Genomic DNA, 15,138 nt, shown 5'->3' on the forward strand with positions numbered 1-15,138 from the left:
GAAGAATTTCTACCCAATATCATCGTGAAGAAGAAACTTTGAACAGTGTCTGTGAAATACCCCAACTCAGAGCAGCTGTGCTGTGAGACCTGGGGCTGTACACTTTCTGTACAAATGGAAAAAAAAATCAGCCAGCCAGTATATCCTATAAAAAAGGCCAGAGACAAGACCTTGAGGTGACCAGTCCTTCCTTGCCGACAAAGCAGACACCTTCTCTGCAATCCCAATGGTCTGCAGTTTTATTTTTGGCAGATTATAATTAAAATGGTCTTTATGGCTTTAGAGAGAAGCCACGTTTTGCACGTTTTGGTTGAAGCGGAGAGCGCGTGGTGAGCTCTGGGTGAAGGGCAGAGCCTCGTCCAGCTCCTGCCCCGCTCCTGCCCGGTCCCACCAGCACTGCCAGCTGCACTTGGCTCTCTTGAGTGTTCTCGTTTCTCATCAGCAAGTAAGAAAGTTCTGGTTGATAACCAGTCCAGTCCCAGAGGCAGAATAAAAAGTCCTTGTTAAGACCTAGAAAAGCTCGTTTCTAACAAAACCAAACGCAAACACGTGTCAGCACAGTTCCTGGGTCGATGCCTTCTGCTCAAGTTCCACCATCCATGCACTGCAACTTGCTTCCCCTATAAAGTGATTTAATTCCTCTTCCATTCCCCACCTTCCAGTCTTCTCAGGAATCTTGACAAGCTATTCCTCCATTTTTGTCTTCAACATTTTTTCCTATGCACATCCTTCCTGCCCTTCCCTTCCGCCGTCACACCCTGTTCCTCTCAGCTATTTTCGGAAGGCAAAGACATCCCGTGTTTTCAGGCCTTTCTTGCCTTCACTTCCTGGTCTAGGAGAAGACACTTCCACCAGCCCTCCGTACGGGCAGCTCTCGGACTCAGGGTGATGGCCGGAGCACTCCACGGCGGGGATGAAGCCACTGTCCCACATCCCTGTCCCACACAGCTTGCAGAGGTCGTGCAGGCTGCAGGGGATGCGGGGCAGCAGGTGGAACTGATAGAGCAGACTCCTGGCCTAGAGGGGAGGGAGAGAGGGAAAACATTCACTCCTCACTGGGGGATGAACACGGGGAGCTGAGGTGGCCCATGGCTTCCTCTCCCATCCTCCTGTTTGGCTACCTGAGCTGCAGCAAAGGTGTGTTCCTCTAACACAGAGCTGAGGGTTAACTGGGACAGTGGGAAGTTGCAGGGGCTGCCACACACCCCCCCAGCTCATCCCACAGCCCCAGTCATTCCAGCTGAGACGGAATGGGGACCACGGCACCAACAGCTCTGTCTGCCCTTTCCCTGAGCATGGGCACGGGTTATCCCAGCCAAGGGTTATCCCAACCCTACTGCTGGGATATCTATCCCATCCCATCCCATCCCATCCCATCCCATCCAGGCAAAGAGCAGCATCCCACCCTCCTGGGCTCCAGCCAGGCACAGGGATACAGGCAATGAGAAGCTGAAGCATCAGTCCCTGGTTTCCTCAACCCTCTGACTCATCTCTGGACCCGAGACTCAGCACCTGGGTATTTACCTTCCTGAGTACGAGCTCCCCGTTCATGTGCATGGCCAGGTTGCTGAAATGCAGCAGCATCTGGTCAGTGGCCAGCTGTTGTTCAATGACATCATCCCCGTAAATCACCACGATGGCCACGCAGATAAAGAGGTGGAAATAGTCCGTCTGCAATGAGAGCACAGGGGCTGCTGTACAGCAGGTGGAGGCAGAGCTCTGGCTTCACCTCCCACCCTCCACAAGTGGGTCCTTGGTGAGAAGTTTTGCTCTCTCCAGTTCTGCCCAGTGGTGAGAACGTGAGTTATTGGTGAATTCTGAACCACAGATGATGAGCCAAAGCCTCTTCTCTTCACAGCATGGCAGCAAAGTTTGCACCACAGCGTTCAGACCAGACCAGTGATTTTTGGGAAGACATTTCCCAGCTGTGCAAGAGAAGCCTGAACATCAAAAGTGGGTGTTCAGTACTTTCTGAAACACCTCCTTTTGAAACCGGACATCCCCAAGGAGGAGAGGCAGGCAGGGCTCCATCCTCCTGCTACACAGACACAGTTCTTCTATAGTTACAGACCCTCTGTAACACTGATTTATTGTGGCTACTTTGCCACTAAGAGCCCTTCTGGAAATCGTGCAGTGCCTGCTGAGGGGTGAGGACTCAGCCCCGCCCGTGCCAGCGGCCTCACCTGGTAGTGAGCCCAGCAGGCCTCCCACATGCGCAGGGCCTCGGCCTCTGGGAACTCCCGTTTGAAACAGAGGAGGATCCAGCGGTGACAGAAGAGCATCTGCAGGCCATCCTCCCCCAGGGCAGAGAGGTGCTGGTGGAAGCGGGGGTGCATGAGCCGCAGCAGCTCGCGCAGGTACATCTGGAAAAGACGCTCTGAGCTGAGGCCCTGCCTCGGGCACAAGGACTTGTGCCACCCTCCCCACCCCTTGGCACCCCGGGGACCCCCACACTGTGAGCCAGAGCTGGAGAGTTCTCATCTCTCCCAGAAAGCTCCAGCCCTATGGTCTGTTTAGTACAGCATGGCCAGGAGCACACTTGGGTCTATCACCAAAGGCCAGAGCTCATGGGCCATGGCAGCTATTTCCCAAGGAAATATGGATATAACTGCCTTTGGAGAGCCCCAGTCACCCAGGAGCAATTCTAGCCATCACTTATTTCCATAGGATCATAGAATCCTAGAATATGGTGTGCTGGATGTGACCCACAAGGATCATCTGAGTCCAGCTCCTGGCCCTGCACAGGACAACCCTGAGGATCAGCCCAAGGATTTTGTGGCTTTGGGACGTGACTTGGCATACTGGAACACAGGGAACTGCTTTCTGTGACTGGGGAGAGGAGAAGGCATTGACAGAGAGCAGGATCCCATCATTCAGCCTCACCAGCTGCTTCTCCATGTCCTCATCCCGGGGGGAGCTGATGAAGATCGTGTTCTGCATCAATCCCACAAAGCACCAGAAAGTATCCGACTCATCCAGGATCTCTGCCAGGAGCGGAGCAACCAGGTCGGACATGCCCTGGGAGTATCCGATGGCTGGGTTAAATACTGCATAGTTCAGCAAGATCCTCCTGGAGCAGAGACACAAACAGGGAGGAGGGACAGGTGAGGGCAGGTGACAGCTGAGCACAGCCCCATCCCTTCAGCCCAACCCCCACCACACAGGCTGAGCCAGGATCAGTGCAGGAGACTCACAGATCCTCTGACATCTAAAACATTAACTTTTGAGCACCTTCTGTTGCATCCCTAAAAGAACTGCATCTGGAGGCACAACAAAGATACACTAACACTGTCTGTTAAGTGTGACTCTCACTTTTTACAAGTCCCACCCCCTGGAGCAGGCTCCAGAGTGCTCATCCTCCATCCCATCAGGAGAACCATAGACCCAGGCACCTGCACACAGCCTGCACAGCACCCCTGTGCATGCAGGGAAGGTTGGGGATGGGAGCAGGGTTATTAGGTCGAGAAGAAAACGGCTATGGAAGCACTGGGAGCACTGGAAAGGCCTTGTTGTTGCATCCCTTGATTCCGTCACCACATGCACAGCGGGTGCTGCCCAGCATTCCCAGGCAGCCCAGGGCTGGCTGACCGAGTTGTGTGTACGCTCAGCAGCACCAGGGAGGGACACTGAATCAGACACTTCACCTCATCGTCTCCACGTTGGGGTTGTCCTCCCCTCGGAAGAACTGGTTGCTGCGGTCAGTCCTCACTACGTCCTTGTCCACCGTGAACTGCACTTGACGCCAGAAATCCTTCTGTTCATCCGGAGTCATGGACAGCCTGGAAACGGAGCAGCAACAGGAGAGCATTGCCAAGAGAGGAATATGCTTGCCACAATGAACAAAAAGCCTCATGTCAGTCATTTCAGTCTCAGTTTGCAGAGAAAAACAATTCCTGTGCAGCGTTTTCTCAGCATCTGAAGAACAGACAAGCAGGTCTGTCCAGAACAGTGTCTGTCCCAAGGGATTACTAGAGGGAGCCTCCTGGGTTACAAATGGGATGACACGATGTGTTTGCAGTGATACACACTTCAGAAGCATCAGACTCTGCTCTCCACTGCTCCTTGGGGGTGGCACACCTGAACTCACTCTGGTTTGACTGTCTCCTCATTAACACCACCACTGTCCCTCTACAGCTTAAATGTACCCACAGCTATTTAACAACACATCATTCTTGCAGTAAAAACCTCCTTAAATTAGATATCCCTTCTCCTTCCTTATTTTTATGTACAGTTATATTTATAAAGAAATGCATGCTCCCAATTTCTCCTTCAGTGTTCTAACTCAAGCCTTGTCTGTGAAATGTTTCCCTGTGTGGTACTGATGAGCCTGTTTCAGAAACCCAAGTGAGCTCTATGGTTCAAATTATTATCATCAAATTATTATTAGTTCCAGAGCCTCAGGAGGTCAGCAGAGCCCAATACACCTCCTTCACCATCCCTCTCACTTCTTTACCCCAGCTTCTCCTGATGCAAAGGAGGCAGAGACTCTGCACCATCACCAGCAGTGTCACTGTGATGTCCAGCCAGCGAAGATGAGTAGGGGAGGATGATGATGGTCTGCTACCTTTTCTCCTGGATCTCAAAGTATTCCTTCCTCTTCTGCAGCCTCAGTGCCTCCCTCTCTTCAGAAGTGGACTCGTAGCTGTAGTAGTGCAGCAGAAAGGGCCACACCTCCCCACGGATGGAAATATCAATCCCACCAAAGAAAATGGCCTGGAACAAGGAGCAAAAGTTATGGCTGGTACAGTTTTAACATTCCCAAATACAGCAACAAGGAACTGCCCGCTGCTGTGCTTTGGTGCCTCTGCAGTTCTCTCCTGACAAGTGACGCCTTGATTCAAGCTCCTGCAATTTGCACATGTTTAGAGGGAAAGTGCTGGCCCTCTATTCCCAGACCAGACACAAATCGGGCTCATTTCAATGTCAATAACCACCCCCGGAGAGGCTCTATGATTAACGTGTCGTTCTCATGTCACGGCTTAATCCCCAGTCCTGGAGACACTGCACTGCACTGCAAACTTCTCTCTCAGAGCCCGGGCCCAGTGCTCCCCCTGCATTATTTCATACAGCAGTCCCAGTTCCTGCAGCAATCCCAGTTCACTCTGTGATTTGGTCACACATGCTGCAAACACTGTGGGCACTGGGCACTTTGGTTTATTGATTCCAAACGGCAGCAGACGTGGGACAGCTCATCCTTGGTCATGGACGGGAGATACTCCACCATCACAGAAACGCAGAACAACTGGGGTTGGAAAGGACCTCTGCAGACCACCCAGTCCAACCCTCCTGCCAAGGCAGGGTCACCTGGAGCAGGTTACACAGGAACATGTCCAGGTGGGAATCTGATGGAATCTGCTCCAATCCCACAAGATCTCCAGCCAAGGCTTCCTACACCAGTCTCCACACTCCCAGTTCTTGCCCCTGGCATGAAAGCAAACTCCTGCAGCTTCCCCTGGGGACTTGCACTCTGCAGCAGGAGAGAACAGATGAAAACCTCTCACCTTCTGCAGCTTGTACTCCTCTTCCACCTGTCCAGATTCATTCAGGTGATGGAGCCAGGCAGACACGTCGAGGCGCCTGTACGTGTTCTCCTCCGGGTGGGTTTCCGAGGAGGGCAGCTTGGGACGGCGGATGGAGAACTGCATGCAGGTTTTCTCATCAGCAAGCTGCTGAATGGGGGAACACAAACCAAAACTGGAGGCAGGAGCCAGAGAGAGCAGCAGAGTGTGAAACCCAGAGCAGGGAAACCTCTTTGCATGGTTCATGTAGGATTAAGCACTGAGGAGCTGCACTTGGGGAGGTTTGGGCTTTTTTTTTTTAAATTCCAACCATTACAATAACAAGAGTGATTAGAATAATTAAAAATCTGAGCACCACAGAACAGCTTCATCTTAAAAAAAAAATAGTTTCCATTCCTCCTCCCATCTTATCCCTGACCTGAAACTGAATTAATGCTGCTTACAGCAAAACTTCCCCCTGCCAGGAATGCTTGCAATAAATTACATATGATTGGCCATATACAAAGGGATTGCTGTTAGGCGAGCGGGGAACGGCGCTGCCAGGCTCTCTGAGGGCACTCATGATCCCAGTGCAAGACTGCAGCTGACATTTAATTTAAAAATCAAAGGTTGCTCAATGCAAAAAGTGAGCCCATGCGACCATAATAAGAAAAGCAGCAGGGGGCTCTGTGGGAAGGATGGAAATTTAAAAATCAGTGTTTCTAATAAGCACATACAATATCTTAAACAGATAATTAAAGAGCTCTTATCACATTTGTATGTAGATTGAACAAAATATGGCAAGATGCCTTGTCAAAACACTCTCCAAAGCGGTGAGCTGTGCGTCATAAAGATGGATGAAAAGCTCTGACAGAATTTCCGACCTACCACTGCAGATTTCCAGCACCTTCCACGCCTAAAGGGCAGTGCTGACCTGTCAGATCTAGCAAAATCACTACCTAAGCAAGTCTTCTGGATGAACTTCCCCCATATTCCACAGGTGGAACAACAACAAGCAAGTCCAAGAGAGACCTCGTGTCCGACTCACGTTCCATCCTAAACACCCAACACATCACAGCCTTCTGCACGACTTGGCGACATGAACTTAAAGCTTCACTTCTCCAAAACACAAACCCAAGTGTGAAACATCTGCTGGGAAACCCCTCTTTGCCCCAGGAACCCCAGTCAGGTACCTGGTCCTTGAGATGGGTCTCTGTGCAGTACTTCCACTGCTGAAACACCTCGGACAGTTTATCCAGGCCACCGTGGTGAAAATGGAAGATCTTGTACTGGCTCTCTCTGCTTGCAACCACCAGCTGTCCACAGGTGCATGCCTCATCACTGCAGGGAACAACAGGAGAACAACCTGCATGGACTGCCCAGGACAAGGAGGGGCCAGCAGGAATGGTGACCCTCAGGTGAGAGACAGTGCAAAACAAATCACAGTTTGCAGTGCCAATCTGCCCCTTAAAACAGGGCACAGAAATAGCTTTACAGCTCTAGGACTCGGTGGTCCTTATGGGTCCCTTCCAGTTGAGATATTTTATGATTGTTTGACATGGCCATAGTGACCATTTTCCCCAAGAAGCTCCACTAGTCCCTGGTAATGGCATTATTTTTACCCTTCCTTCACATGAAGGAATTAAAATTTGTCTTGCCTGGAGACAAATACACAAGAAGTCTGCTCCAGAAACATTAAGGCAGTACACAAAGTCAGCTCCCAGGGATGTGTAGACTTGCTCTCACACAGCTTTGTCCAAAGAAACAGGGAGTGAGAGCAAAAAGAGGGAGTAAAAATGTTTTTGTAATAGTTTGAAATAAATTTAGTAATAATCTGAAACATCACTGAAGAGACTGAAAGCAGCAAGACACTAGAGGAGCATGGTGAGGGGCAGGAAAAGGAAAAGGTACCACAGGTAAAGATTTTTTTCATACCTGCAGGTTATTTGAAGCATTTTTGGTAAGACAGTTAAGAGCAACCTTTAGGAAAACCTGTTAGGAAAAAAAATCCTTTTGACCCCATAACTGTAATTCAGAGTCTCTTCCTGGGAAGGCTGAGATGTGCTTTCCTGGAGACAACCGTTCTGGAAAGGCTTCCAAGGAGGATTGCAGAAGCCATCTGCCCCCAGAATCCCCAGAGCCCCGAGCCAGAGCACACACAGCTCACACACAGCGATCCAGTACCTGAAGAAGAGACGAAGGGATCTCATTTGTCCCAGGTCCACTCTGAAGACACCACAGACCTGCTCAAGGGCAAATACCTTCTGCTGTTCATCCCATCTGGTGCTCTGTGTCTGCCCATTGTTCTCCTGGAACTGGGCACTGGTGTCGAGGCTGGAGGTAGAGCTGGTGGAGCAGGTCATGCGATTGTCACACGTGTCCCTGTGGACAGAGCAGCGCGTCAGCCACGGGAGCCTGCAGGTACATGCAACCACCACGTTCAAAACCTTTAGGCAGAGCTCTGAGATGAGGATTCAGTGCAGGCCCAAGGAATCAACAACTGACAGCCCATGTAAGAGATTAAGTTATTTTTATTTAAATTGATTCTCTACCATCACAAAAAACATCCTGATTTTGGTCTGTTCCAAACTGCACACAGAACTTGGGCAGAGCCAAACCCATTCCTCAAGACACTTTTGAGAAGGCAGAATTAAGAAGCTCAAGTAATGCCCTCAGCTCAGCTGCTCCTCACTGGGATGGGGACAGGAGGTGTGAGTACATTCTGACGGCAGCATGGACCTGGGATCTCATCTGGGAAGTTCCCTCCATGATCAGTAAGATCCAAAGATGTTTTCCCTGAACTCCAGTTTCTCATTATGCCTTTGCAAGTGGACCTGCCAAGCCTGGATTTGTGTCTATAAATTCCAAATGGTTTCCACTTGCAGTCTTGAAACATGGGGGAGTTAACGATGGGAAATCACACCCGAGCTCTTCAATGCACCACAAGGAGAGTAAATGAACCCAACCCTTTCCCAGTCCACCCCAGACCTCCAGCTTTAAATCTAACTGAGCTCAGACTCAGAAAACCCACATGCCCCCACCAGCCCCGATCCCAAAAGAAAAATACCACTGCTTTGGGAATGAAGTGAATGTGAAACTGTGAGCCCTTGGCTCGTCAAAAGGCCAATGCACGTGAACAATCTCCGAGGGGCTCTGAATGGGCTCCGCTGTGAAATCAGGGGTTGCCAGACAAGGCCAGGAGCAGGTACAAAGCAGCCCCCTGCAAGGCCACTTTATGCCATGTTTTCTAATCCGCTTATGCAACAATGTGGGCACTGAGCGCTGGGAATCACACACTCAGCACGCTCTCCACACCAGTGTGCGGCTCCAGGGCCTCTTCCGCAGGGAGCAGCTCTGTGTGCCACGTCTGCCACGGCTCAGGTCACTGCCTTCCAGTGGACAGGGCCCTGCACAACCCACTTAGCTGGGGGTTAAATTTTTAACTGAGGCCCTTTGAGCCACCCCATTCTAATGTGTAACTCAAACACACTGGGAGCAGATCCCAGAGCCCCTTCCTGGTCCTGCAGCACCATCTGGATGAAACCAAGGCTGGCTGGCTTCAGCTAAAGGGGTGACTTCGCTGCTCTGGGCACCAAGTTCTGACGCTCCAGTTTTTGGAGAGAAAGCAGCAAAGCAGAACTTACATTCAGGCCAGTTGGTGGATGAGGATTTAGAAGTGATGTGGCAACAGGGATCACAGTACACACCCAAACTCACTCAGAGAGCACCCACAGCAGGTTTTCCAGGTTAGACACCAGGATACCTCCAGTCTCAGGCACAGCTATGCACCTGCCTTGGGAATTTTTCCATGAAGATTGTACTGTCCTTTGTGAAAAATCAAGCATTACTTTTGGATAAAGGGTCAAAATGTAACACTTTCTAAAACATTCAGCATCTCATGTTAATGAGATGTAACTGGAGTCCTGGTACAAGACACTTGGGCTGGATTGCCTGCTAGAAGCAGCTGGTATTTATGGAGCAACACTTCATAACAGCCACAGCTGGTTACACAGGATTTTCCTGGAAGAGATGACTCAAACTAACTCAAAGACTAAGCAAAGGCAACCCATTTTCTAAAACTCTTGCAAAGACGAGCTGGTCAGCATGGCAAAGGGCTGGAGGATGGGTTGGTGGGAGGATCCTTGGCCTGTGGGTCCTTGCCATGGAGATCAATGTGCTCATTCTTCACGAGCATCATCTCAAACCAACAGCAGCAGAGAACTGCCAAGGAACGAGTTACAAGTAGAGCTGAGCAGGCTTGCTTTGGTCCCAGGAATTCCACAGCTCCTCAGTACAGAACACCATTGCCCACTGCAATTCCTTCTGCTACATAACCCAAATCTCAGGTACACCAGGTAACCTGAGACCTGAGGGGCTGCAGAGCCCGGGCACGGCGGTGCTGGCACTGCTGTGTTTTCAGGAAATGCTTCTAAAGACAAATGTTTACAGTTCACAGTCACTGGTGACAAGCTCGCACTTGCACCCCACAGACACAGAACCAGCTCGTGTGAGTGGATTTACCCTCTCCAGATAGAAAAAGGCACCCAGGGTAAGTAGGGTGCCTCAGCGTGTGCAGCCCAGGGAAATTCTGATGTTTTCGTTGGTGTAGAGGGTGAAATCTGAAAGAGACACCTGTGCCCCCTGCCCTTCACAGGGGTTGATGAACATGAGCATTCATACATATGACAGATGCAGAGATAGAACCACCTTGTTCACTGGTGCTTACTGAGTCAACGGGGAAATTCGGAAAAAACCCTCACTGTGTTTAAAATTACTTTTTTCCTATATGTATTGATCAAAAAAAAAAATACTCTAACCCACTGGACTACTTTCAAAAATAATTTTAATATTGAGATCATTCCGGATGTCAGTAACAACAAGCATTATGAAGCTAATTTTGTGGATTTTGGGGAGTCCTCTACCCTGGCACTCAAGATATACAGATGCAGGGGTAGAGTTTATTATCTGTTGGTCTATTCTATCTGTTGGATGAGGAAATTATCCCAGAGTGCCACGCAAAAGCAGGGAGCTGAAGCATTGCAAGGCAAATAGCCGGAGGAACATTCCAGAGAGACTTTGGGTTGAGGGATCCAGGAAAAACAGAGTGCCAGCTAATACACAGCACTGCTCAGCAAAACAACAAGTGCACTGGGCCATGGGAATAAAAGGGACAGGGAGAAAAACCAAGGAGGATGAGCAAAACCTGAGGCAGGAAACCAATGGACATATTGATGTGGCCCCCATATTTTTAGGCCCTCATGACAAGAAGGACATTGAGGGGCTGGAGCATGTCCAGGGAAGGAAACGGAGCTGGGAAGGGGCTGGAGCAGCAGGAGGGGCTGAAGGAGCTGGGGGAGCTCAGCCTGGAGAAAAGGAGGCTCAGGGGGGACCTTCTGGCTCTGCAACCCCTGACAGGAGGGGGGAGCCGGGGGGGTCGGGCTCTGCTCCCAGGGAACAGGGACAGGAGGAAAGGAAATGGCCTTAAGTTGCACCAGTGGAGATTCAGGTTGGATATTGGGGAAAATTTCTACATCAAAAGGGCTGCCCAGCCCCGACACAGACTGCCCAGGACAGTGTTGGAGTCCTCATCCCTGGAGGGACTTAGAAGCTATGTGGATGTTGCACTTGGGGACATGGGTTAGTGGTGGCCTTGGCATTGCCAGGGAAGGGTTGGACTCAGTGATCTTAGAGGGCTTTTCCAACATAAACGATTCTGGGATTGCACTTGAGCCTTTTCCCTTCACCAAGCTGCCATTACTCTTGTCTCAAAACACATCCCATTCTTGCTGGGGAGCAAGACCAGGTGCTGATGTCTTTTCTCCTCTCAAGTACAGCAGCCAACCATACCTATGCTCCTTGAGTTGTTGTAGCCCTCAAGGAGCCACTGTCCCGCTCCCACCACGTGGGACCTGCCACACGCCCGACCGAGGAGCTCCAACACTGGACGTGAGCAATGGGACCCAACTTGCTGCTGGGTTAATGCCTTGGAACACACCTACAGCACAAAGAGAGCTAAACCTACTTATTACTTCTGTTCCCAAGCAGGGACAGAGACCTGCCCTGATTACCTGGGAAGCCGATTTCAGCAACAAAGATCTAATAACTCATTTTACAACGTGATGTGACAAATGTAATTATAAGAGAGAAAGGGGCTGAAGGTTACAGCCATGACGTGGCAGTCACCCAAGCTGTCAGTGTGCACCACCTGATTCCCAGAGAGCCTCCTGCAAGAGCCAAACCCTCCTCACGGAGCTGGCTCTCCATCACCACTGTGCTAACCTACGCCGTCGCTAATAACAGCTCTCCCACAGCCCCAGCATTCCTGGCTTGGGAAGCATCATTTGCAGACAATGAGTATCATCATAATGTATGAGCATCCATGTAATGGGAATTACATGCCCCTTTTCCTCCCCAGGGGTTAGTATTTCTCCATTTCTCCGCTATTCCCCACAGGCACTGACCTTCTGGGCTCCTCTTCTTCCCAGCAAGGTGAAACAGCTCCTGACAGCATCAGCTGCTAAGACAGACAGCTTCAAACAAATAATCTGTCAATAAAAGTTCAAAGCTATCCTGAAGTGTCTAAAAATTTAGTGCAGTGGCTGTATAGAGTGAGGTAATATTGGGCAGCTGGAACCCAAATCCATTGTTCTGATACAAAAACTGCCCTTGATGATATACATATATTATGAACTGTGAAACCTGCTGACTTCAGTGACATAAAAGACATGCAAAGGAAATCAGATTGGTTACTCAGTATTAAAAAAAAGGTGTCAGAATGTTTCTGCTCGCTCTGTGTAACCTTGCAGAGCAGGACTGGAAGGACACTTGTGGGACAGCACCAGCTTCCCACAGAGTGTGGCCACACAGAGCCAGCCACAGACACTCACCTGAATCAGCACAGATGAGTAAGTAGGTTGAGAATTGTGTTAAATTCAGACTTTGGCTGAAAATATTTGGAACTTGAAGTTTCTGTGCCTCAGAGAGCTAGAACAGAATCGATTTCCACTGACCACAGTGACTAGGGAACAAGGTGTTGGATAGTCTGGATGAAAGCCTATACAGGATTTCTGAAATTAGATGTCAAAACATTCACATGTGGAAGCATTTTTATACGTCTGCAAACACAGGGGAAACAAATCTAACAACTCTTCCTATTTGCTGGTGAAACCTGGGAGAAACTTCTCAGGCCGTTACGGTACAAAGTACACGGATGTCAGCGTGGACTTTCCAAAAGCTTGTTCCACAGGCTTTCCATTGATCTGTTTGCTTTCAAAACATAAATTTCCTCACGTTGAACTGCACTAAATGCTATTTAGTAGCTAATTAACTTTCTGTGCTGAAAACCTCCTGTAATTGCACTTCTTTCACCTTTTTGAGCCTGCGTCCCCTGGGGAACCCAAGCTGTCCTACGGCATTTGTTCTGCTCATTTCTATCTCACAGGCACAAGTTCCTTCCCGACACCCAGCTGCCAATCACGGCTGCAGAGGTCACTGGAGACCAAATTAGGAGCACTCTGCCTCTGACAAACTTGCTTTGCTTAGCTTGTTGTAAAGGGAAAATAAACGGTTACGAAAAATAATTGTATCCTTTCATGCAGGGCACCAGCAGATCCAAGCTCTTCTCCAAGTCAGCACATTGTTGTTAGTCACTCTTTGGGTCTGTGTTATTAACAATATGCAAAGAACAAGCTGTTTACATGTGAAAAGAGTTGGAGTCCCTCCCTCACCTCGCACGGGGACGGCACAGAGGGGTCTGTGGTCACCAGCCGTGAACACGTCGGCCACGGCCCGGCACGGGGAGCGCAGGGACCTCCACAGGCACCCTCTGACCTTGGGCTGTAACAGCAAGTTCATGATCAGGGACGGGGCTGGGAATTAACATCAGCTCTGCCAACACCAGCCTGACAAATAAACCACTGTAACACGGCGAGGGACTCGCGGAAACCCGATTATGCAGCTTTGCCTTCTGACGGGCGTAATTGGTTTGTCCTTGAGAAATAAAGATCAAACCGATTTGTTCTGCTTTACGGAGCTACTGCAATCCGTGTTTACAGCACCCTGCCTGCTTTCCCAGAGCTTCACAACCACCTGGCAGAGGTAGAACATGGTTCACTATCCCAAATGTTGATGACAGCAGACACTGCATGCGCTGGAGTGGCTGGGGGGGACCCCAGTGGTGCTGCCGTCCTGCCCCACGCCAGGAGGAGGGCGAAAGCCTCACCACACTGCAGGCTTTGTTGCTCCTAATTCATCCCTCCAAGCCCTCAAGCCTGAGGGGAAACTGAGCGATTCCAGCCAGCAAGAGGGACATTAGAAAAACAGCCCCACAACCTCCGAAGGGTTTCCCCAGTGCTGTGAGTTGAAGTAAAAGGAAAACAAAATAAACCCAGAATTGTTGAGTTAATTATTTAGATTGCAAATGGGAAAGGGAAAAAAAATAATCAGAAGTTTGTAGGGAATTAATGGGTGCTTTAATCTCTTTTCCCCAAAGTCTGGAATGTGATACATATCTACCTCCAGCCAGCAGACCAACGATCTACTCTCACAGCTGACACCTCCACACAGGTGTAGCTGCTCAGGTAAACCCAAACAAGCTTTTTCAGTTCTTCTCTGTGACTTCTTGCAGGGAGGGACAGGGGCAGAATGAGCAGTTTGATGCTGATGAATAAGATACACACAGTTGAGAGCAGCCAAACCCAACAAATCACTTAGAGCCGAGTGGGCGTTGCTCAGGGATGCAAATGTTACCTTCGGTTTAAGGGAGGAGAATATTCCAGAAGCTGAATGGTGAATTTTTACAATCCATGTGGAGAAGGGGCACCTCATGCCTGGGTTTCTGCTCATTAATAAATCAATCGAAATGCAACACTTTTAAAAAAAATTCCTTAGATGGAAAAAGTGATTTCTCAGCAAAGCCTGAAAAAGAATGTTTGCTTTTCAGACCATTCCAGTCTGGAGAAGGGGACCTTTCTTCCTAGTGTTTATTTAATTTTTTAAATCAATGGATTATTTTGCTTCTTTTGCTTTCAGTTCTACACATGCAAAAATAAAATTCACCCCTAATTATGCTAATTACAATCAAGCCTTCAAACCCCTGCTCCCTTGAAAGCCCTGCAGATTACCTTTGTTCTTATATTCCTGGCTCTAAGCAATGAACTGGGAATTTCAGGGGGACGTTTTAGTGGCAAAGTTAACCAACTCCCTGGACTCTGCTGCTGCCCCAGCGTGAGCTGAGCCAGCACCACCCAGGGAGGATTTCACTGTTTCCACAAGACAATGTGGATTTCCCAAGGGAAGAGCTTGCTTCAAGTAGCAAAAAAGGGAGAGGAAAGAGGAGCGCTGCCTAAAAGCATGTTCCAGAGTTATTGTAAATGCCTAATGCTGGGATAATTGCGAGGCCCGAGCCAAGGAGACAGAGGCCGTGCAGATTTGTTTGCATATACTGTGGTGCTTTGGAGGGGACATGCTCTTTATTTTGATCCAGTTAACACAATTCTTCCCTCACAAAGCTGTGGATACCTGCCAGTGCCATTTATCTCTGCTCTCCATTCAGATTTCTGGGCGTTGAGATTGTATAAATAAGTAACAGAAGAAATGTAAGAATATCCAGGGAAAAGGAGAGAGAAGCCCTGCTGATGAG

The 15,138-nt window shown here is 49.4% G+C and overlaps 1 protein-coding gene across 5 annotated transcripts in view; it reads right to left on the reverse strand.

Moving 5' to 3' along the window:
- Nucleotides 1–221: 221 nt before the first annotated feature.
- The window catches only part of TBC1D16 (TBC1 domain family member 16), a 29,405-nt gene continuing 14,488 nt past the window's right edge, over nt 222–15,138 (reverse strand). For 3 of the 5 annotated variants that reach the window (XM_050319346.1, XM_050319348.1, XM_050319349.1), the window contains 9 exons: nt 7,683–7,880; nt 6,692–6,839; nt 5,502–5,669; nt 4,565–4,713; nt 3,645–3,779; nt 2,884–3,070; nt 2,184–2,363; nt 1,525–1,671; nt 222–1,017 (listed from right to left, as the gene is read on the reverse strand). In XM_050319346.1, coding sequence (XP_050175303.1) covers nt 772–1,017; nt 1,525–1,671; nt 2,184–2,363; nt 2,884–3,070; nt 3,645–3,779; nt 4,565–4,713; nt 5,502–5,669; nt 6,692–6,839; nt 7,683–7,880 — 1,558 coding nt within the window. In that variant the 3' untranslated portion in view covers nt 222–771. The remainder of the gene's footprint in view (nt 1,018–1,524; nt 1,672–2,183; nt 2,364–2,883; nt 3,071–3,644; nt 3,780–4,564; nt 4,714–5,501; nt 5,670–6,691; nt 6,840–7,682; nt 7,881–15,138) is intronic. The other 2 variants (XM_050319350.1, XM_050319347.1) reach the window with 1 other exon arrangement.

This window comes from Myiozetetes cayanensis, unplaced genomic scaffold, assembly GCF_022539395.1.
Source record: "Myiozetetes cayanensis isolate MyiCay16 unplaced genomic scaffold, myiCay2020 scf22, whole genome shotgun sequence".
In the NCBI taxonomy this organism is placed as follows: Eukaryota; Metazoa; Chordata; class Aves; order Passeriformes; family Tyrannidae; genus Myiozetetes; species Myiozetetes cayanensis.